The sequence below is a fragment of the Lycium barbarum genome, chromosome 11 (assembly GCF_019175385.1).
Source record: "Lycium barbarum isolate Lr01 chromosome 11, ASM1917538v2, whole genome shotgun sequence".
NCBI lineage: Eukaryota > Viridiplantae > Streptophyta > Magnoliopsida > Solanales > Solanaceae > Lycium > Lycium barbarum.
Window position 1 is genome coordinate 115,943,751 of NC_083347.1, and position 22,469 is coordinate 115,966,219.

At 34.5% G+C, this 22,469-nt stretch overlaps 1 protein-coding gene across 3 annotated transcripts; it reads left to right on the forward strand.

The window, feature by feature from the left end:
* Nucleotides 1-4,574: 4,574 nt before the first annotated feature.
* Nucleotides 4,575-13,995, forward strand: LOC132618077 (probable helicase MAGATAMA 3). 3 transcript variants are annotated; one of them, XR_009573940.1, is made up of 11 exons: nt 4,575-4,771; nt 5,134-5,249; nt 7,124-7,702; nt 7,897-9,294; nt 9,368-9,692; nt 9,819-10,080; nt 10,226-10,442; nt 10,753-11,114; nt 11,471-11,617; nt 12,787-12,918; nt 13,645-13,995. XR_009573940.1 is itself a non-coding variant. In XM_060333129.1 (10 exons), exons 2-10 carry the CDS (start codon nt 5,139-5,141, stop codon nt 13,673-13,675), a joined length of 3,432 nt encoding a protein of 1,143 aa, XP_060189112.1. In that variant the 5' UTR covers nt 4,575-4,771; nt 5,134-5,138; the 3' UTR covers nt 13,676-13,995. The 3 variants fall into 3 exon arrangements, 2 of the variants coding, with proteins under 2 accessions (XP_060189112.1, XP_060189111.1); XM_060333129.1 differs by lacking the exon at nt 12,787-12,918; XM_060333128.1 differs by lacking the exons at nt 12,787-12,918; nt 13,645-13,995 and adding an exon at nt 11,883-12,779.
* Nucleotides 13,996-22,469: the final 8,474 nt, after the last annotated feature.

Genomic DNA, 22,469 nt, shown 5'->3' on the forward strand with positions numbered 1-22,469 from the left:
GCTTGTAAGGGACTGATACCATCTCAACTCATAAGTCAGAGCTCAAATGACAAACAGTGCAATCATAATAATATCAATTGAGAACATGAAGTCGTGTTAATGCATTCAGACTTGTATAGAAACAGTACAGCTTAATAATCAATGCATCTAGTATGCATGTTCAATTTTACAATTCAGTTATAAATCATGATAAAATGTCATTGACTTCATCATATCAAGCTTTTAAAGTCACCATGTGGTCAACCCGGTCAGATTTCGAAACAACTTGCATGGACCGGCTACCTGTCCTGTAGCTAATGATTTCATTCCAATAATCAAGTTTTGATTCAAGTCAAATTCCCAAATGCCTAATTAGTAAAATAGGTCAAAATTTCTTAATTTAGGTATTCAAATCACATGGCTTCAAGGTTAAAGTTTCACCAAAATCAAATATAATCATCTTAGGGGGATAGAGAATCATTACCTTGATGATTCAAGTCGAAATTCATACCTTAATTACATCTCCACGAGCTCCTCGTTGCCAAAAGTGCCCTCATCTGATTTGTCCCTTCATCGCGATAAAGAGTCCCTCGTGATAACGAAGTACAACACTGTTAGACCATATGCGATCGGCTAATTAACTCCTCACGTTCCCAGAATATTGTTGATAGTTGGTCAACGTGCAGCCCTTCTTCGTGTTCCTGACTCAATTCCATACGTTCGTACTAAGGCAACTAGTTGACTCCTGCGTTCGTGGTTGCAGAGAGCAAAATCCCCTTGACCAGTCAACCCTTCAACTACCCTACACAATCGTGATGTACCAATCATCGTCAAAAGATGTTTAATTTCTACATGGTACAACATTTGCAGAAACACAACCGAGCCTTTGGGTTTCAATCCCGACCATCCAACAAGTTCCAAATAGTTATACCATTTATTCAAAGTTTCAGAGTACAATCTAAATCATATTTGTGCAAAATTAAAGGTCGGGTTATTACATTTCTTTTCATTCAATTTTATGATAATGTCCCGCCGCAGTTTGAAGGCGTGACACTACAAGTTTCAAAAGCCCTTATTTTGTTCTTAAAATTTGTATTAATTCCAATTATGCCACATAAATTGAAAGAGGGGAAATATAATGTAAATTATGCCAAGTAAATTGAAGTAGAGGAAATATAACGCGGTTGGTTACAAAATATAATGTGGTTTATAAGTCTGTGATTTAAAGCATATTTACTCGGAGAGAAACATAGGAATAGACGTCGGCAGGAAAAGTTAGTTAGTACAATAGGTTTCAATTCATTCTAACAAAGTTCACCAGTCTAAGTTATGGCAAATGAAAAACGAATTAATTTTCCATTGAGATAACTAAAGTGATGGAAAATTTTGAAATCACTTTAATTCCCAACGAAGGAAACGAACGACCCCCCCCAAAAATCACTTTCACGTGGCGTTTTGGTACATTTCCTATTCCCACACGACTTCACTTTTATCATTGCTTCATTGCAATCATTTAAATTGACAAAGTTTATTCCTGTTTTCATACGTACGTATTTAATTTCTTTCTTTTTGGTTATGAGAAAAGTCTATAGCTACTTAATGCTACCAAGTAAATTTACTACAGTATAGGTTAACTAATACTCCTCCTCCTCAAATTATCTGTGGCTTTTTTTTTTATTTTACACGCCCCTTAAGAAATATTAATTTGAAGGTTATTTGACCAACTTTATCCTTATTTATGTTTAAGTTATAATCTCCATTCATTAAATGTTAACTCTATTACTCTATTTATGTGTCGTCTCCAATAATGACAAAATTTTACAAAGGGTAAAATGAGAAAAAAATAATGGTAAAAACTTACCCCCACCGGGTGTTTACACCAAACCAATTTGTATGATATTTGTTTGAATGTATACAACTATCAATTAACCATGATTAATTAATGTTTATATGCACTTCATTAAATCACTTAACCATAGTAAATTGCAATGATGGTGTGTACACACTCGGTGTGGGCAAGTATTTACCAAAAATAATTAATTGTGCGTGCCTTTAACTTCTAAAACGACAAATAATTTGAGACAATTATTTTCAGTAACCACAACAAATAATTTGAGACGGAGAGAGTATATTCTTTAACATTTACGAGTTTGAATGTGGTAATTTTGATTTACCAAAAATAATATGGTGACTTTACTTAATTTATTGTAACATGTAAGTAAATATCAATTAGCGTGTATACAGGTTAATTCTTTCATATATAACTAATTTATCCAACCAAATACAGTTACTTATAGGTTAACTTTTCTTAACAAGTCTTAATGTGGTGACCTTACTTTATTTGTTGAAACATGTTAAGTATAATAGTATTGTTTAGTCTATACGAGTTAAATATTTTCATAAATTATATATAAAAATAGTGTAATAATGTAAAATATATTTGCATAATCAGTGTGATAACCTGTTAATTATAACAAGTTACTCATAGTTTATTCCACGTTACCAAATAGTTATTATCACTCTGTCCCAAAAAGATTGTCTTACTTTCCTTATTAGTTTGTTAAAAAACGATTGACACATTTCTATATTTAGAAACACTTTAACTTTATGAGATAATTTACAGCCACACAAATTTGGACCACATATTTTAAAAGATTTCCTTTATTTCTTAAACTCTGTGCCAAGTCAAACTAAAACAATCTTTTTGGGACAGAGGGAGTACATATTAAATAATTACTTATAATTATTTTTTAATTGAACTGATGTGTAAATATGTTTTGCACGATTTAAACACTTGATATAAGTTGCCCAATTATATGAATCGATTAAATGACCCTCAACAAAATAATAACACATCGCCAATGTGTTATTTCAGAATTGCCCATGTATACATAGGGTCATGTATACCTCAATTCATTTTTATAAATACCCCTTTTAGCTAATTTCCTCTTTTATTTGGCCTAATAACTTCGATTGTAAGTCTTCCTTGTAGCTTCTCTCAACATGTTCCTCTACCTTCATAGCAGCCTTAGGAATCTTTTCAACTTTTGCTACAGTATAATGACACCAACATATATGGAATATTAATATATATAACTTTCCTTAAGCTTTGAGTAAGCAAAATATATCTATGTTTTTTTAATTCTATATTTAGGTTGTGAACTCCTCGTCAACCTTGTTGGGTCTTTGTGATCTTTGTTCCGAGAAAATGATCAAAATGGTCCTTAATGTATTAGGATTGGATTGTTTTGGTCCTTGATATATTCACTTGATTGAAATAGTCCTTGATGTTTCGAGAAAATGATCAAAATGGTCCTTAATGTATGAGGGTTGGATTGTTTTGGTCCTTGATATATTCACTTGATTGAAATAGTCCTTGATGTATGCAAAATGTTGATGGTTTTGGTCCTAAATCCTAAATATAATGCCGTAACATTATTCAAATGTTTGACACAAAAAATCCATCAAATGTAAGTGAATTTTTTTTTTCTATTTTTACTTTTTTATTATTTTTATTTTTAAAATGTATTATTTATTTTTTATTAAGCACCGGGTGTCCGGGTCTCTTTGAGCCCCGACTAATTCCGGGGGTGCACAAGTCCTCGGCAAGGAGTTTCCCGCAAGTGCACCACGGTTAATTCAGGGTTTTACCCCAGTCCGATGGCCCTCAGAATTAAAATGTATTATTCTTTTTATATTATTTATTTTTCATTTTCTTTCTTTTCATTCCCAACCTTTACTTCTTATGATTCCATGTAATTGCTCGTATTTTTTTATTTTATTCATTTAGCATAATCGTGTTATTATAAACTTATATTTTTCCTTTCTTTTGAATTATTTACTTAAGTTACGTTGAAACTTACTTATGTAATGTTAGAATTTGACATATGAGTATTATTCATAACAATACATAAGTAAGTTTCAACGTAACTTAAGTAAATAATTCAAAAGAAAGGAAAAATATAAGTTTATAACCCCATTCACAATGAAATTCTACTTTAATAACGTCACCCGTTATATGTCAAGTTTGTTAATAACTCATTCTTTTCAATATTAAGAGGTGTAGTTTCAAATATTAGAATAATAACACGGTTATGCTAAATGAATAAAATAAAAAAATACGAGCAATTACATGGAATCATAAGAAGTAAAGGTTGGGAATGAAAAGAAAGAAAATGAAAAATAAATAATATAAAAAGAATAATACATTTTAAAAATAAAAATAATAAAAAAGTAAAAATTAAAAAAATTTCACTTACATTTGATGGATTTTTTGTGTCAAACATTTGAATAATGTTACGGCATTATATTTAGGATTTAGGACCAAAACCATCCACATTTTGCATACATCAAGGACTATTTCAATCAAGTGAATATATCAAGGACCAAAACAATCCAACCCTCATACATTAAGGACCATTTTGATCATTTTCTCGAAACATTAAGGACTATTTCAATCAAGTGAATATATCAAGGACCAAAACAATCCAACCCTCATACATTATGGACCATTTTGATCATTTTCTCTCTTTGTTCCATACTTTTTCTCCTTTTTATCCTATGATTGTACGAAAAAAATTCTTTTTCTAAGAAAGCTATATGTCTGCAATTTCATTGGAGCTTTAATTTGCTACATTAAAGTTCCTTATCACTTTCCTCATTCTTGCTTATAACTTCCATCATTTTTGGTGAATGCAGCAGTAGAGAATATTTAGTTGCATAAATCACAGCCCTGGAAAATTTTCTTAGCAAGTAATTAAAAGTTCATAATCCAAGAAGAGGAGATACAAAGGTAATTAAAGTCTTGAAGTTTCCAACTATTTGTTCTTGCATTATGATGTTGTTGTTTTTTATTTTATTTTGATGACTGCTATATTACCTATAACATAAAGTAATCAAAAACTCATAATCCCAGAAGAATAAAGACCAAAGGTAAAGTCTTGAATTTTCCTTTTATTTGTTCTTGCATTATGATGCTGATGATGATATTGTTTATTTTTTTATTTTACTATATTACACAGTATAATATAAAGTAATTAAAAACTCATAATATATCCCAGAAGAATAAAGACAAAGGTAAAGCTCTAATTTTTCCTTCTATTTGTTCTTGCATGATGATGATTGATGATTCTTGTTTTTTTTTTTAATTACTAGGGAAGATGGCAAACACGACAAACAAGAAAAAAGAGAAAAAAGTTCCTGGTTTAGTGGATTTGGTGTTTTCTTGGTCTTTAAAGGATGTGTTGAACAAAGATCTTTACAGAGACAAGGTTTGAATTAATCTTACAAAGACACGATCTTAATTTCTTTGTGTTCATATGCTGACATGCCGGATTAACAATTTAGACATTGTTTGTTCTAAGTTGAGAGATTGAGTTCTGAAATGTATATCTAATTCCATCTTGTATTAATAATATAAGGACAAAATGTGAATCAGTAGTTGGATTTGCCATTGCATATGCATGCCCAGAATCAGTAGTTGGCAAAATCTGCGCATTTATTATAGTTGTTATTGATCACATGTGGGATTTTCTTCATTTTTGAATCTTTAATTAACATTCACATTCATTTTTGAATCTTTAATTTCTTCATTTATTATAGTGGCAAAATCTTTAATTTTTGTTTTGCAGTTGTAGAAGCCTTTATGTTTATTGTACAATCATACCTTGTGTTGAATCATTACAAGAAATAGTATTAATAGTTTACATGACACTTTGTTTAGGTCGCTATAGGAAGTGAGGAGTAAATTTCATGAATAGTCACTTAATTATCACTTTTTTTCATCAAAATCACTTAACTATATTTTCTAGCACAAAAGTCACACAAATATCACTTTTTTTTTCACCAAAGTCACTTAACTATGTCTTCTAACACAAATGTCACATAACTATCACTTCTTTCCACCAAAGTCACATAACTATCACTTTTTTACACCAAAGTCATTTAATTATATCTTCTAACACAAAAGTCACAAAGCTTACTAACACAAAAAATTGCACCTACAGAAAAATTCAACTTCCAATGGGTAATATTTTTAAAATATTTTTTCTATTTTTAATCTAATAGATACAAACTCAATTAAAAAGAATCGACCCGATCCAAAACTCATGCATTTATTTAAAATATTAAAAAAGCAAAACCAATCCTTCACCAAATATACGATCCTTCTCTCTAGGGTCTCTCAAGCCAAAAATGTTTGAATTTTATTGGCCTTTTTTCCAATATTGTATATTGAAAAGTGCTACATGTTGTTGGATAGTAGGAAATTGAATTATACGGAGTAATAGTTATTACTTCTATTATTTTCATCGAAAACATAACCTTGTGCTAATTGTTTTTTTCAAATTTATTCACCCTTTGGTATTTTAATATCTGGATATGAGTTTTGGATCGGCTTTTGGATCTGCTCGATTCTTTTTAATTGAGTTCGTATCTATCCGATTAAAAATAAAAAATATTACTCATTGGAAGTTGATTTTTAGTAGGCGTGACTTTTGTGTTAGAAAAAATACTTAAGTGACTATAGTGGAAAAAAAACCCGATAGTTATGTGACTTTAGTGTTAGAAAACACAGTTAAGTGACTTTGGAAAAAACAAATGATAGTTAAGTGACCATTCATGAAATTTACCCTAGGAAGTGATTGTATGAATGGTGATCCTTGTAGACTTGTGTTGACACACAAAGTAACATTTTAGTGGCGACTATACTTAGGTTGCCATGAATGTGGAGTCTTAAACTTCTCTTATTTCTGTTAAGGAACAGATTTTGGCTGAAAAAGTATTTGTGGAGATCTATCAGCAGTTGCTACTAAAGTCATCATGAATAGTTACTTAGGGGTTGCCGTGAATAAGTTTGGATAGACAGTGATTCATAGCAACTCTAAAGTTTCCACGAAGAGTCTCATATCTTGTAATTAATTGTATTGGCTAAGAGTGAAGTAGGTGTACAACCTTGCACATTGAAGAGTCTCAAATTTGTATTAACGAAATCAAGATGCAGCACTATTTTCCTCTTGTGTTTATGTTACTGGATATTTCTAGTTTCTTATTCTATATCCTTCTTGAAACATTTTGTATTTTCTTTTCCCTCTGTGTGTGATTGGCCAAGTTACTAATCCTATCTCCCGTTCTCTGTCTGTTACAGGTTAAAGATATTCCAGAGACACTTGAGTCGATTGATCAATACCTAAGGTCATTCGTTACTCCACTTGTTGAAGAAACACATGCTGATTTGCTCTCAAATTTGTCCACAGTTTGGCGAGCCCCTGCACTCGAGGTTCTTGATGTTAAAATATCAAAAGACTTTAAGCCTCCCAAAGGTTTATATTACAATATTTTGTTGAAAAGAACACAAGAGGGAGAAGGAGAGAAAAGTGAAGCAAAAAATGAATCGAAATACAAGCCAGAGGTTGGTGATCTGATCGCGCTAACAGATGTGAGACCAAGAAGAATTGAGGATTTGAACAGGCCTAAGAGATCTTATATCATTGCTATTGTTCAAGGGATGAAAAATGAAGATTTAGACAGGATACCTATCCTATCTTCACAGCTTATTCCGTTTCAGAAACCGGATAGGGCAAAGGGTGAACATGGGGACAAGCTTTTTATCGTGTATCTTTCTAATTTAACAACGAATATTCGAATATGGAATGCATTGCATTCAGACCTTGAAAATGCAAATTTGGAGATCATTAAGACCGTGTTGAAAAGTGATCCGGATATTGTAAGTAAACACCTTCTTTCCTTCTTGAACTTTAATGTGACAATAAATAGTTTGACTTTACTATGTTGAGTATAGTGTGGCAAAAAAGTACTTTGTTTGACTTTACTGCTATAGTGACGATACGTGAAATCACACAGTTAATCTAGCTTCTGGTTTACATTTATTGAGGTCTAGTAAATTTCAATTGTTTGTAGGGTGAAGTTGACTGCTCCCTTTGCTCCGTTAGAGAACCTAAAACTAATGCTGCTTTATCAATTTCAAGAGCCATTGCTCAGTCCTTTGAGCTAGACAATGCTCAACAAGAGGCTGTTGTAAGTTGTATTGCTACAAGAGAATGTGCTCACCGGAATATGGTAAAGCTAATTTGGGGTCCTCCCGGAACCGGGAAGACCAAAACAGTTGCCTCTTTACTTTATGTCCTGTTACAGATGAAATGCAGAACTTTGACCTGTGCACCCACGAACATTGCTGTGTTAGGAGTTACAAAGAGGCTGATGCAGAATGTAAAACACTTTCCACAATATGACACATATGGTTTAGGAGACATCGTCTTATTTGGTAATGGGGAAAGAATGAAGATCGATGATCATGAAGATCTGTTCGATGTATTTCTTGACAACCGTGTTGCTGCTCTTGTTAGTTGCTTGTCTCCGTATAATGGTTGGAGAATTGGTATACAGTCTATGACATGTTTGCTTGAGGATCCCAAAGAGCAATATCATAAGTACTTAGAAAAGCAAAAGGATAAGGACCATGACAGTGATGATACAGAGGATATAGATGATGAGGAAGAGGAAGAAAAAGGAAGTGTTACTAGTCAAGTATCTATTTTGGGCGAAAAAGATGGAAAGATCAACGACCAAGGACTCAAAAAAAATAGAAAGAGTAAGTTGTGGAAGAAATTTGTCCTTGACACCTTAAAAGAGAACAAGAAGAACGATAAACAAAATTCTCAAAAGAGGAACAACTCGAAAGCAACTGACGAAGCGAACAAGGTCAAGAACAAAGGGGAGGCGAGCAACAAAGAAGCCGTTGTGTGGACATTTGAGGAGTTTGTTAACAAAAGATTCAAATGGATCCACAACAAGTTAATATTTTGCCTAACGAGCTTGTACACACATCTACCTACTTCTTTCATTTCACTGGAAGTAGCAACTGAAATGATCAGACTACTTGAGATGCTTCAAACTCTTGGAAAATTGTCTGCTACTGTGGAACCATCTGAAGGATTAAGAGAAATTCTACCGGGATTTGTTACAAGGAATAAGACAAGACTTTTTAATATTCGTGCAATGAAAACAGAATGCATAAAAGTATTGAAATTTCTTAACGAAAGTATCTCTCTTCCCAATTTCATCGAGGACTACCAAATCCGAAGTTTTTGTCTGAAAGGTGCGTGTTTGATTTTCTGCACGGCTTCTAGCTCAATGAAGTTGCACACAAAAGGAATGACGCCAATGGAGATGGTGGTAATTGATGAAGCCGCTCAGCTGAAAGAATGTGAATCCACTATTCCTTTACAACTCCCCGGTCTCCGCCATGCTATACTCATCGGAGATGAGAAACAATTGCCTGCAATGGTTCAGAGCAAGGTTATTAGTTAATCTCTTTACAACTTGTTTTTAAAATTACTTGTTTTTTAAATTATTGCTCTTTTATGTACAGATCTGTGAGAAGGCAGAGTTCGGCAGGAGCTTATTTGAAAGGCTAGTAATTTTAGGACACAAGAAGCACCTTCTCAATGTTCAATATAGGATGCATCCGAAAATAAGTATGTTCCCGAATAGAGAGTTCTATCAGAAGAAAATTATGGATGGTCCTAATGTGAAAGGAGCAGAATATGAGAAGAGATTTCTTAAAGGAAATATGTTTGGCTCCTATTCATTCATTAACGTAAGTACTGGAAGTGAGGAGGTTGATGACAAACACAGCACGAGAAATAAGGCAGAAGCTTTTGTTGTAGCTGAGATACTTGCCAACCTTCACAAAGGTAACACTCTTATCCTTCCAGGACCTAATTTGCTGCTTGAGATAATATTTTTCTAGTTTTCTCTACTGTATCTTGGTTTGCATGTCAAATGTGTTGGCAGACCTGATAATATTATCTTACCTACAGAATTTGTCTCTTCAAAACAAAAAGTTCGTGTTGGTTGTATATCTCCTTACAAGGCTCAAGTTTATGCTATTCAACAAATTCTTGGCAAGACATATAGCACAGATGTTAAGAGTGACTTCTCAGTGAACGTACGCTCCGTTGATGGTTTTCAAGGTGGTGAAGAGGATGTGATAATTATCTCTACTGTTCGTTGTAATCTTGGTGGATCAGTTGGTTTCCTCTCTAACCTTCAGAGAGCTAACGTGGCACTGACACGAGCAAGGTACTTCTTTGGTGGTCAAAATTACTACAATTCAAAATGTTTGAATATCAAGGATTGGTTCGAATCGGCTATTCTTATATATTTTCCTCTTTAACAAGAAGATAATTGACGAACATGTTCTTAATTATTTCCTTGGCTTATGTAGATACTGCCTTTGGATATTGGGAAATGGCACAACTTTGGTTAACAGTGGTTCCATATGGAAGAATTTAGTCATTGATGCCAAGGCTCGTGGCTGTTACTTTGATGTTACTGAAGACAACCGATTGAATCAAGCAAATTTGAATGCGACCACTGAATTTGGCCGGCTAGAAATGTTACTCAGAACGGACTCCTCTATATTCCAAACAGCCAAGTGGAAGGTATGCTGCTTCATTTGGCCTATGATGAATATATGCGTTCTCTTTCACTCTTTCTTTGAGTCAATTGCGTACTTTTGACAATTTATAGACCTTACTTAACCCCATTACCCCCTATGCCTATTCAAACAACTGTTGGGCAATTCATGTTCAAGAAGTAGTTTTCCAATCTTAGATTTTATTTCTTAAATCTGGAATTTGCTTGTAAAGTAAGCCAAAATTTCAAAGGTGTTAGTGTTTTGTAGTCTTTTAAATCTTAAATTTTGTTTTCAAATTGAGAAATAAAAGGATATTTGCTCTTACAACATAACAGGTTATATTTTGCGAGGATTTCTCAAAGTCCATCGCTTTAATTAGGGATGTGGAGATCAGTAAGGAAGTGGTTTCCCTTTTGGTGAAACTTTCAAGTGGTTGGCGTAAGTCGGAAAAGAACAGCACATTCAACAACAAGGGCGGGAATTCTTCTGTACTGTTGGAGGTGTATGGTGTCAGGCACCTAAAACTGATTTGGACTATAGATATTCAGCAGCAGAACTCGACGTACGTTCAAGTATTAAAGATATGGGATATTTTACCAGGATATCATATACCAAAGTTGGCCAAGGCCCTTGACATCCATTTTAGTAAATATACAGTGGATATGATGAATCGTTGCAAATACAAACGTGTGGAAAGGTACAAAATATCTTTTTTTCTCTGATCATCTAAATTGTTGTCTTGTCGTTTATTTAGCTTTTGTACACTGACAGTGTAAAAGAATTTAGGTCACCTAAAAGATAACGACAAGTAACTTTACCATAACAAGCGCAACTAATTAGTAGTAAATTGAGGTAGGCTGTAAAAATTCTTTATATTGTCAGTGTATGTAAGTTAATTTGTTGTCTTCTTAATAACAGTGGAAGTACTCCATGAACATGTATTAGTTATTTTTTCTGATCTAAATTTATGTCTAGTCGTCTCTGCAGATATATAAGTTGTATATATTTTTGCATTATTGAAATGCTGACTACACAAGTCTTCATTTTTTGTAGGAACTTTGTATTTCCAATGACTTGGCCAATTGATGGAAATGTTGTCTCAAGAACTAGCTCGGCTCATGATGACCGAGAAGACAACTTGGCACGTCAATTGGGAGGGATGAGTTTGAGGGATAAACCAGGATCTTCAAGAAGTTTCAAGTGAGTATAGGTTGCAAATACCACATGAAAAAGTGAAACTGAACTCTGATATATGCTTGTGTTTTGGTAAAATACTCTTTTTATGTTGTTAGATCAATCTTCGTTACTAACTCTACTCATTGTTGTTGGGCTAAAACGGCCCAAAGATACTCTTAACATGATGTGATATTGTCCGCTTTGGGCCAAGCCCGCACGGTTTTCCCTATAAGGCCTCACATCATTAAGAGTATCTAACTCCTTATAAGTAGCTCTTTTTTCTTTCCAGCTACCAATGTGGTACTTTGTTCGCACACCCAACAATCTCCCCCTCGAACTAAGTTCCACGTGGCTCATTATCATACCACGGATCAGAGATTCCCCATGTCTGTGTGCCACCCACACTGTCAGAGTATTTACGGTCACCGAAGCCCAAAGGCTATGAATGCGTTTTCAAAGCTACGGGTAAAGGTCGTAAACCGGCCCATAGTCGGGCAAAGGCACTAAGTCGGGCCCCACGCCACACTCCGCCATCTTCATACTCGTCCCGCCAAACCATTGGCTCTGATACCAATTGTTGGGCTAAAACGGTCCAAAGATACTCTTAACATGATGTGATATTGTCCGCTTTGGGCCAAGCCCGCACGGTTTTCCCCAAAAGGCCTCACATCATTAAGAGTATCCAACTCCTTATAAATAGCTCCTTTTTCTTTTCAGCTACCAATGTGGTACTTTGTTCGCACACCTAACAATCTCCCCCTCGAACTAAGTTCTACGTGGCTCATTATCATACCACGGGTCAGAGATTCAACATGTCTGTGTGCCACCCACATTGTCAGAGTATTTACGGCCACCGAAGCCCAAAGGTTGTAAATGCGTCTTCAAAGCTACGGGTAAAGGTCGTAAACCAGCCCATAGACGGGCAAAGGCACTAAGCCGAGCCCCCACACCACACTCCGCCATGTTCATACTTGTCCCGCCAAACCATTGGCTCTGATACCTGTTGTTGGGCTAAAACGGCTCAAAGATACTCTTAACATGATGTGATATTGTCCGCTTTGGGCCAAGCCCGCACGGTTTTCCCTAAAAGGCCTCACATCATTAAGAGTATCCAACTCCTTATAAGTAGCTCTTTTTTCTTTCCAGCTACCAATGTGGTACTTTGTTCGCACACCCAACAATTGTTGTACTAGTAATTTTCAGAAGTCCAACATGAACAAAGGACAACTGTTTCGCGAAGTGAAAACCAAATCAACTTGCTGATGATTTTATGGAACGATGTATGCGCAACAAGTCCTAATAGGAGGCCTTATTGCCTAACAAAGGTAAAATACTGGCATATATATTACAATGGCACAAAAAATACTGGCATATATCTATTACAATGGCACTAAAAATGCTGGGCCTATTGTTACCCCATCTGTTCAATTTTTTGTGACAATATTTGTTCATTCCAAAATACTCCCTCCGTTCACTTTTACTTGTCCACTTTTGACTATGCACAAGTGCATAATTTACCAATGTACCCATATTAATTGGTGCATATTTTTATTGGATTTGAAAAATTATTTGAAGTGAGTATTTAATACTATGGGTAAAAACAGGAAAAAAGAAATTGTCTTGTCTTTATATGTTAAAAGTTACAAGTAAAAGTGAAAATCTATTTTTAGAATACTGGACAAGTAAAAGTGAACAGAGGGAGTAGTACACATTTTCTATCTTTGGAGACAATTAATTTTCTACTTCCCATTTTGCCTTTACATGAAAAGTTTTTATAGTCACACAAATGCTATGACATGTTTAAAGACCACAAGTTTCAAATGTTATCATTTCTTTCTTATACTCTGTGTCAATTCAGACTATGTCTCATAAATTGGAACGGAGCGAATACTATATTCAGTGGTAGCCTTGTCCCTAGTGTTTCAACTTCTTTCATAAACTGTGTCTAACTTCTTCTCAATTTCATTCCGTAATTCATTTAAATTGCACCAACTTATATTATTCATATCTTAAAACAACTAATTTCTTTTTTTTTTTTTTTTTGGGGACAGTTATTCTTGGTACTATTCACTGCCTGGTTAATCCTGCAACTCTGGTGGTCCGAGAGAAATGTAATTAATAGTTACAATATTGTTGAAATATAGCAATGGCTAATGTGCATGGTTTGTAAATGGACCTTCTATCCTTTAAAATATGTAGCTAAGACCTTATATATATAAAATAAAATACATCGTCTTGAAGGTCTTAATATTTGATTGTGGCATCATCCTGATCTCCATGTTGTCTGATATCCTGTATACCAAAATGTAAAGATTCATACATAAGAAACCTGCTTCCTAGAATTTTAATGTGCATATTATGTCAATGGGTTTAAGTCTATACAGATAATGATATGACTTTTTTACATCATCAGTGTAATTTAATTTGTTATGACTAGTTACTTACCTCTATGTTAGGTTATCATCAATGTTGTTAAATACTCCTCCGTCCTTATCCACTTTTTCTTTCCACGCCACTTAAGAAACTATAAATAAAAGGTGTATTTTTACTCTTTCCGTTCACTTTTACTTGTCCACTATAGACTTTGCACATCCCTTAAAAAATAATAAATGAAGTACATGTTTTACCATCATACCCATATTAATTGGTGTATGACTTCTTAATGGAGTTGGAAAATGATTTGGAATGAGTAATTAATGCTAAGGTTAAAATAGGAAAAATAAATTATTTTTCTCTTGATATGCGAAAGTGGACAAGTAAAAGTGAACGAGGGAATACTACTTTACCATTATTTTCCAATAAATTGTACTCTAATCAATATTGATTATTTTCAAGAACACTTAGATTAAGAGTAAGATAGGAAAGATTTAATTAATTCTATCTTAATTTTGTAAATGAACAAGCTAATTTGGGTCGGAGGGAGTAAAGTTATCTGCAATTTTAGATGATCTTAAATACTTTTTAGACGATCAATACATTTAACTTAAACTCGTCATCAATATAAACATGGCTAGACAAAATGGAATGAATTCCCAAAATTAGCAAATCTTTATGGCTTAGTATTTAGCAAATGGCAACTTTTTCAAATTTTAGGTTTGAGTTTTAAACTTCAGACGAGATGGCTATTTTCGAACTTCAGTCTTCAGGCGGCTAGTCTAATTTTTTAAAAGTAGCTGCTTCTTTACAAGGAAAGAAAAATGGCTAGTTGCGCTAATGGATTTGAGAGCAATTAAAACATTTTGATTTGTTTGCCTGATCAAATATATACTTGGTCAATATTAGAATTTGACTATAAGCGATTGCGTGCAATTACCCTAGAGTTAATAAGTATAAATGGTAATTACATTTAAAAGGTGATCTTTTAGATCTTTTTATGTTTTGTTTTTCAAATATAAGTTACTTATTACACTTACTCCTATTGTACTGCTCTTTTATCTTTGTTAATTATGCTCCTAATATATTCATCAGTTCAAATGAAATGAGTTTGGAACTTTAGATTACACTCGCAAGCTCGACATTTATATGTATAGAGATATAGGATTACGTAATTTTCACAAGTAATTCAAAATGCATAAAGCAATCATTGTTTACAGTGTCAATTCATACCCAAAAAAAGACGCTTCTTCCTTTTTCCACCGGACAATTCAACAATGTAATTGCTTTTTTTCAAGCGTATCCGCTAAGTAGGTGGCTAGGGTTAGTTTTTTTTTTTTTAAAATAAATAAAAACGAATCTCAAAGAGAAGAGTATAAGTAAAGGGGGCTAGACCTTACTAATCCTAATGAGGTAACGAACCTCTATTAATCAACAATGTAACTACTATACATGCTGTAGCTGTAAAACACAGTCAAACATTCAAGGATCAACATGACAACAAAATGCTCCGGTTCACGAATCAGTGGATCAAGCAAGGCGTAATAACATGATGTAACACTTGAACCAGAAATTAAGGCAGCAATCAACCACCAATGTTGCAGTAATAACATGTTGTAACACATTCCCATGAAATGCCTAGCATTTCAAGCGATGGACGCTACAAACTGCCAAAAACCAGAGACCTTAATGTTTGGAAACTTTGTTATGTCAATATCTGTAATTGAACTCAAATGGATCATCTAAAAATTTGAGAAAATTTTAAAACCTATTTACCTGGGTTATGCAAAATGTTCCATATGATCTTCGGCAAGTTAGTAACTCGATCGATCTGATGCAGGTTGCCACACTGCTTTGACTATTCCTCCTTTCTTCACCTTGGACTTGTGAAAATTACTGGTAGCAATGACAGAGTTATTAACAACATTGATGTGATACTGTAAAATAGTATTTTCATTTCTTTAGTAGCTACACAAGTCATCTACACAGTAGAACAAGCATATTGAGCAATCTTTTGTTTGTATACTTTTCATGTGTAAGTTTCCCTTGCAGAAACTTTCTAATGTACACGATACTCACTTGGAACTTCTTGAAGATCCTGGTTTATCCCTCAAACTCACAGCTGATAGTTTACGCGCCAAGTTCTGGTCTCGGTCAGCAGTGCCGTCTCAACAAGATTGGGAGACTGAGGTCAATTGATAATATAACTAATCCATTCAATCTGTCTTGGTCCCTTTTCTACTAATAGATCTCTCAACTTTGTATCTACAATATCCCATTGACTTGGATTGCATATATTTTTAGGGATGCGCTTATCTAAATCATTTAGAAGTTTTTGATTTTCTAGAACTATGTCAGATTTCTCAGTAACTTCTTCTAAATTTTCTTCTTACGTGTTATTATCATCTAACTCAACTCTATTAGCAGGAGCGGCTCAAAATTGTTGGGGGCCTAAAGCTAAACCTCAATGAGGGGCCTTAACTTTTGTCACAAAAACAAGAATAGAAAAAAGAATTCATTATTATTTTTTATTTGAAGTCTACTTTTTGAGGATTTATGTCAGATATCTCACTTACTTCCTCAAGAACTCATTTTTGAGATTGTATCAAAAATTCAATTTTTCTTTCTTGATCTTTGAACAATCGGATTCATATTTTCTAGTTGACATATTTTATATTCTAATAAATAATTAAAGAGACAATATATATTACATAGTAAAATATCAAAACAAGCAAGTTGTAGATGAAAAAAAATACTAAAAAGTTGAAATAATAGAACCCGATTCAAGAAGTTGATAACTTGATTTGAGAATACTTATTTGGTGCTCCAATATACCTCTTGCAATATTTGGTGCCCCGAAAAAAACAAAAAGAGAAAATTCATACATTGTGTCTTTCATAGCAATATAAGTCAAAGACTCTCTTGGCGAAACAAAGAACATAAATGCATAGAAGTATATTAAAGTTTAGAGAAAGGTTAAAACAAAGAACATAAATGCGTAGACGTATATTAAAGTTTAGAGAAAGGTTAAAAGTAGATTGAGTATTGTAGAGAAACCAATCAGGGGCTTTCTTTTTTGTCAATATACTAAAGATTAGGTATTTATATACTATACATTACTTACTGATTTATGTCACACCCCAATCCTGATAGGGCATGATGGGCACCCGACCCTTACTTAGAGCCGAGCGAACCCGCTGGATCTCGTTATACTCATAGTCCTTAAGTCATGAACTGAAATGCATGGTGAAAGCTTTTAACAAAAACATTCTTTTCGTCTTTCTCAAATCAAGAAAAATCTGTAATCGTATGAAATTTGTAACATAATGCTTAATGATACATCGACTTAAATAGCCGCTTACAAGAATGACATACTATATACGTGACTCTGTCTGCAAAGTCTCTAACACAAATCAATATACCATAACAGAGATACTCTGACTCGGGAATACTCCGGAAAGAAATGGAGCTCGCCAATCCAGCTGGAAAATCTTCCATTCATTTGTATACACCTGCGTGGCATGAAACGCAGCGTCCACAAGAAGAGACGTCAATACGAATGATGTACTGAGTATGTAAGACATGAATAACAACATAACATAAACATGAAAGTAACAAGGAATAAGAGAGGTAACCTGTACATCTGAATGCCTCGTAGGGCGGATGTCATGCATGCTTAACCTTTTAAAAAAAAACATTTTTATACATATATATAGTAACATGCTCGGCCATTAAGGCGCGGTGTCGTATATAATATCTTGCCCGGCCATCAAGGCTCGGTGTTATCATCATTAGCCTGCGTCCAGGCCTCCCGCGTCCGCGGCAATATCATAACATGCCCACTGCAGTGGTGTGCACATCTATGTGCCTGCCCGGCCGACTATAGCGCGGCGCGGTGTGAGAAAATACATACATATATATATAAAGCATGCATAAGAGCCCAATCAAAAGCCACAACTGTATCGGAGTGACGTAAGGTCGGTAGCCTCCGATTATATTATGGAATACTTATCGTCGCTTTGTCTCACCTTGAAGGAACAATTATTTTAAAGTGAGACTACCGATGAAGAATAGAATTAAGAGAAAACATAGAATAGGATCGTAAATCTCATAAGACATCAATTCATATACTTTGGAAGATGTAGAAATAAAGTCACCATCCGGAATAGATTGAGAAATCAATGAATAGCTCGACATTCTCATATCGTTATTGAGGTCGTAAACTTGAAACCTTTAAACATAAGATCGTTCTCATCATAGTCATCATAATAATATTCTCATTTGTGACATCATCGTTGTCATGGAAAATATATCCATCGTCTTTATCATAAGAGCTCACATAATCACAAACTTTGGTTTGGAAAATACGAATATTTTGGAAAACACTTATGGATTATCAGGAAGGAAATCATGCCTTGGAATCTTAGACTTTTTAACTTTTGATAAAAAGGAAAATATGGAAACATTTATGAAATTATAACCTAGGGATCATGCCTTTGAAAGAAAGCGGCAAGCCTTAACATACCTGGAAGATAATTCTCGACTTTCAACTTACTTCCTATCTTGCAATTCACTGGCGATTATTCGTAGCCTCGTAATCTACATATGCAACCATTCATAATATTATTAGAATTATCATCATACGCTCGTCTCGAAACTTTAATTAAAAATCCTTTTAGATTCTGTCGAAATTCGGGCAGCATTTCCCCTGTTTATATGCCTAGCCCGAAATTCCAATTCAACAACCAACAACATCGACAACAATGCCAGTAGTAGTAACATCATTTCCAACACCAACATATGCCATACAACAACCCACACACTGTTGTCCAAATTTCTCAACCAACCAACTTGGGGTACGACTAATTAAATACTTTATTTCCGTAAAGAAGCCGAAATTAATACTAACAACATCAATAACAATATTCTCAACATCCTACAAGATAAATATATGTATTTTCATTCAAATTTCTCTTCAACCCTCAATCCATAAATCAACAACATCAACGCAACACACCATAACCTCTATTCTTGAAATTATTCCTTAATCAAACTTGATAAAGAGAGAGAGAGATTTGAAGATTCATACCTTGTTTTTATGAAAGTAGAAAAATCTTCAACATTTTCTTGTTCCGAAGCCAACTCCAACACCAAACGAAATTGTAATCGTGACTACGCGTTGCCCGGACTTCGATTGGTATCTCGTAGCTTGAATTTTTGCTCAAAATCTTCAATTTTATGTGATGTAAGAGACCCTTTTGTGTACTGAAAATTCTGGAACATTTTGGACATTTTTGGATGATGAAAATGGGGGTTTTCCCCTTTTTATAAAAGCTGAGGCGGCGTCACTGTAGCAGTACTGTAGCGGAACTGTAGCAGTGTTGTTTCTGCGTCGACAGTTCAGTTTGTAACGTCTATAATTCTCTACTCCGACATTTTATCAACGAGCGGTTTGTTGCATTACAAACTAGACTCGACGAACTTCATTTTTGGATTTTGAAACACCTTAAAACTCCAAATATACATGGAGATATACCCCTCCAAAGTTGACTAGAAATCTGTCCAACATTTCTCAAATTTCGTCGAACTTATTTTCTTCAATTTGCTTAACCTCGAAACCTTCCGAACTCTTCATACATGATACTTATCATTTATTATACATGATAATGGCCATATTCTTGTGTTTCAAAATAGTCTTTCCCGATTACGACTTACGAGATTGTAATTCACCCTTTTTCTTCGTTGTTACGTACTTTCCATGGCTTGTGCCTTTCAAAACATCATGGGACGTCTCCGACGCTCCATTACTACGGCGAGGTACATGTCATACTCATACTCTAAAAACGCGGGGTATAACATCCTCCCCCCTTTAAAAACATTCGTCCTCGAATGTTAGGGCAGAGTTCGCTCCGAGGTAGATATCAATGTTTTTTTTTATCCGTATTTGTCAGTATTTACTTTACTTACTTGCAGTCTTACTTGCCCGTTAAAACTGAACTTATCCAAACTATGCAATCTATTCTTCTTCTTTTGTAGCCAAGATTTACGCCTGTACTCAAGGTCATCCCTTTTTCTTATTACTTGTCTGTCCACTAACTCTCTATGTTTTATCGCTTTCATTGTCTCTTCAGCTTTCGTTGTTCACGTTCTTGTATGCCCCCTTCATGCCGTGATTACTACATACTTTTACCCAATTTTCGATGCCATCTTCCTTTTTATTTAGAAATTCCTGTTCTCTTCAGTCCTCCGTATTTTTCTTACGTTCCACAGATATCCCAAGCTTTTATCTCCTTGGAGTTGACTTATTCTTATTCTTACTTCCGTAAAAATAACCTCAAAGCTGATCACATTTAGCCCCCTTTGCTTTCTATAGCAGTTGAATTAATCTTTGCGGTACTTTATCTTTCAACTGATTTAACACCGAAATGTTTCGCTTAATTTCTCTTTCCGTCAATTGGACTTCTGGCCCTTGGCTAACTAATGGAAATTCTTGTGCTTATATCAAGGACATCTCAAATCCCTTCTTTAAGGATTCATTTCCTTCAATTTACTCTTAAAGTTTCTGATCCTTAGTTCATCTAATAAATTTAGGGGTGATTTCCTAGATTCGTCGAAGAATAATCAAGATTCTTAGTCATGCGGCGAATTCGGATCTTTTCATTCTTTCTTGTGTCTGTAACCTTCATTCGTTCCTTTTCCCAATAAGAACCATCATGTTGCTTGTTCTATGAGGTTTCATTATCACTCGATTGATCTAATCAAACGCAATATCCTTTGATCATTTCCTTTGGGTTTCTCCTTCTACTTTTAGCCTTTGCCCGATTCTCACTTAATACGTCTTTCCCATAGTTTGATGCATTTATCTATCATTTCGGTTTATCAATCAAGCAGATCTCTTAATTCCTTAAATGTCCATCTCCTTTATTTATATCTTTGAATCCTTTTCCTGCGATCTTATCTTCATTTACTTCCATGACTTCACCTTCCGTTGACTTAGTCCGTCCTGTTTCACAGCCCTCAATTTCCCTACTAGTTGGCCACTTTCTTATTTAGCTGCGGCACTTTTCTTTCTTGCTTCTCTAGTGCTACTTTAGATTACTCTTTTGGTATTAAACGATTGCACATACATATCATCTCATCTCCTTTTTTATGCTTTTGTCAAACTCCTTGATTCCTTACAATGTTATCATAGTTCCACCTATGGTAGCGCCCAAATGGCTCGCAATAGCATTTCTTTGTCAACGTTATATTATTCTCATTAATTACTTTACCTCAGATTACTCATCCAATGCGTCACAAATACATAGCCAAGAAATCTATATTCAAATGGGACTCCATTCGACCCATATAACAATCCTCAACACCATCCCTTATACTCTTGTATACAACATTTTCTCGTCATCATTGTTGTCCCTCATAACAAGATTATACTTACAACATACTAAATTTCAAATCCTTGTTTGAATCTTCCTCCAATTTCTTCTCCTCTAATCTTAACATCATTACAAAATAACTCATAAGCCGGAGACTAAAATAAAATCTTACTTAATCATAACTTCCTTTCAATATGAGTGTTCTTCCCTCTTTAAGTCCTTAGCTATACTATACTAACGGCTAATTGAAATTCGACGAGCTTCCATTCTTCTTCAAATATTTATCGTCGTCCCCACACCATTTTACTAGCCATTTCATCAGGACGATTGTTTATATGGTCCTGTGACACATACTCTCACGATTTAATATAAACGGTGACTTATGATTTCACGGTACAGGATATATTTTCAAATCTCAGGTACTTTTGTTGTCATGGTATCCATAGGCATACTGTCTTTCTTTCTTTTGACGATCATTGAGATTCCTGTAAATATTCCTCTTTTAAAACTCTCACCTCTTCCAGTGTTGCGATTTTTCTTTAGTAATCCCGTATTTCCTGATACTTATCCTTGATCATTTGTAGGCCTTCTCATTTCCTCCGTTACCTTTTTGGGGTACATCTACTGCATATTTACTTATAACAAAATATTTCTCTGGTACGAGCGATTTGAATTATAGCCCAGGACACAACGTATTGCATCGACAAAACTTATTTCCTTTGATTCGCTAAACCTTCATTATTTTGTCATGCCTCCTTTCCCCTGTCTGTCTCATAATATACTTGCATTTAGTCTATTTCCACTTTTCTTTAGCACATCCTTGTTGTATTAGTTCGTCTCGAATTTCGACTCCTTCAAGCCAGTACATTTTTTCTTCTGTACTTGGGAATATTCTAATTCGTCTAAGAATGTTCTCATTTACCAGTAACATTTGAGTATTGACCGTCTTTGGTAGTCAATTGGCTGAGTCCAGCGACCCTTCAACCCCTCTAGTTCATATAAGTTACCATCATCGCATGATTTTGACTTGTTTCTCTTTTGCTAATTGAATTCTTGTATCAAGTCAAATGTCCACATATTTTGAACACACTTCAAATCACTTCCCTCCTTCATGCCGTAGAATAGTGCAT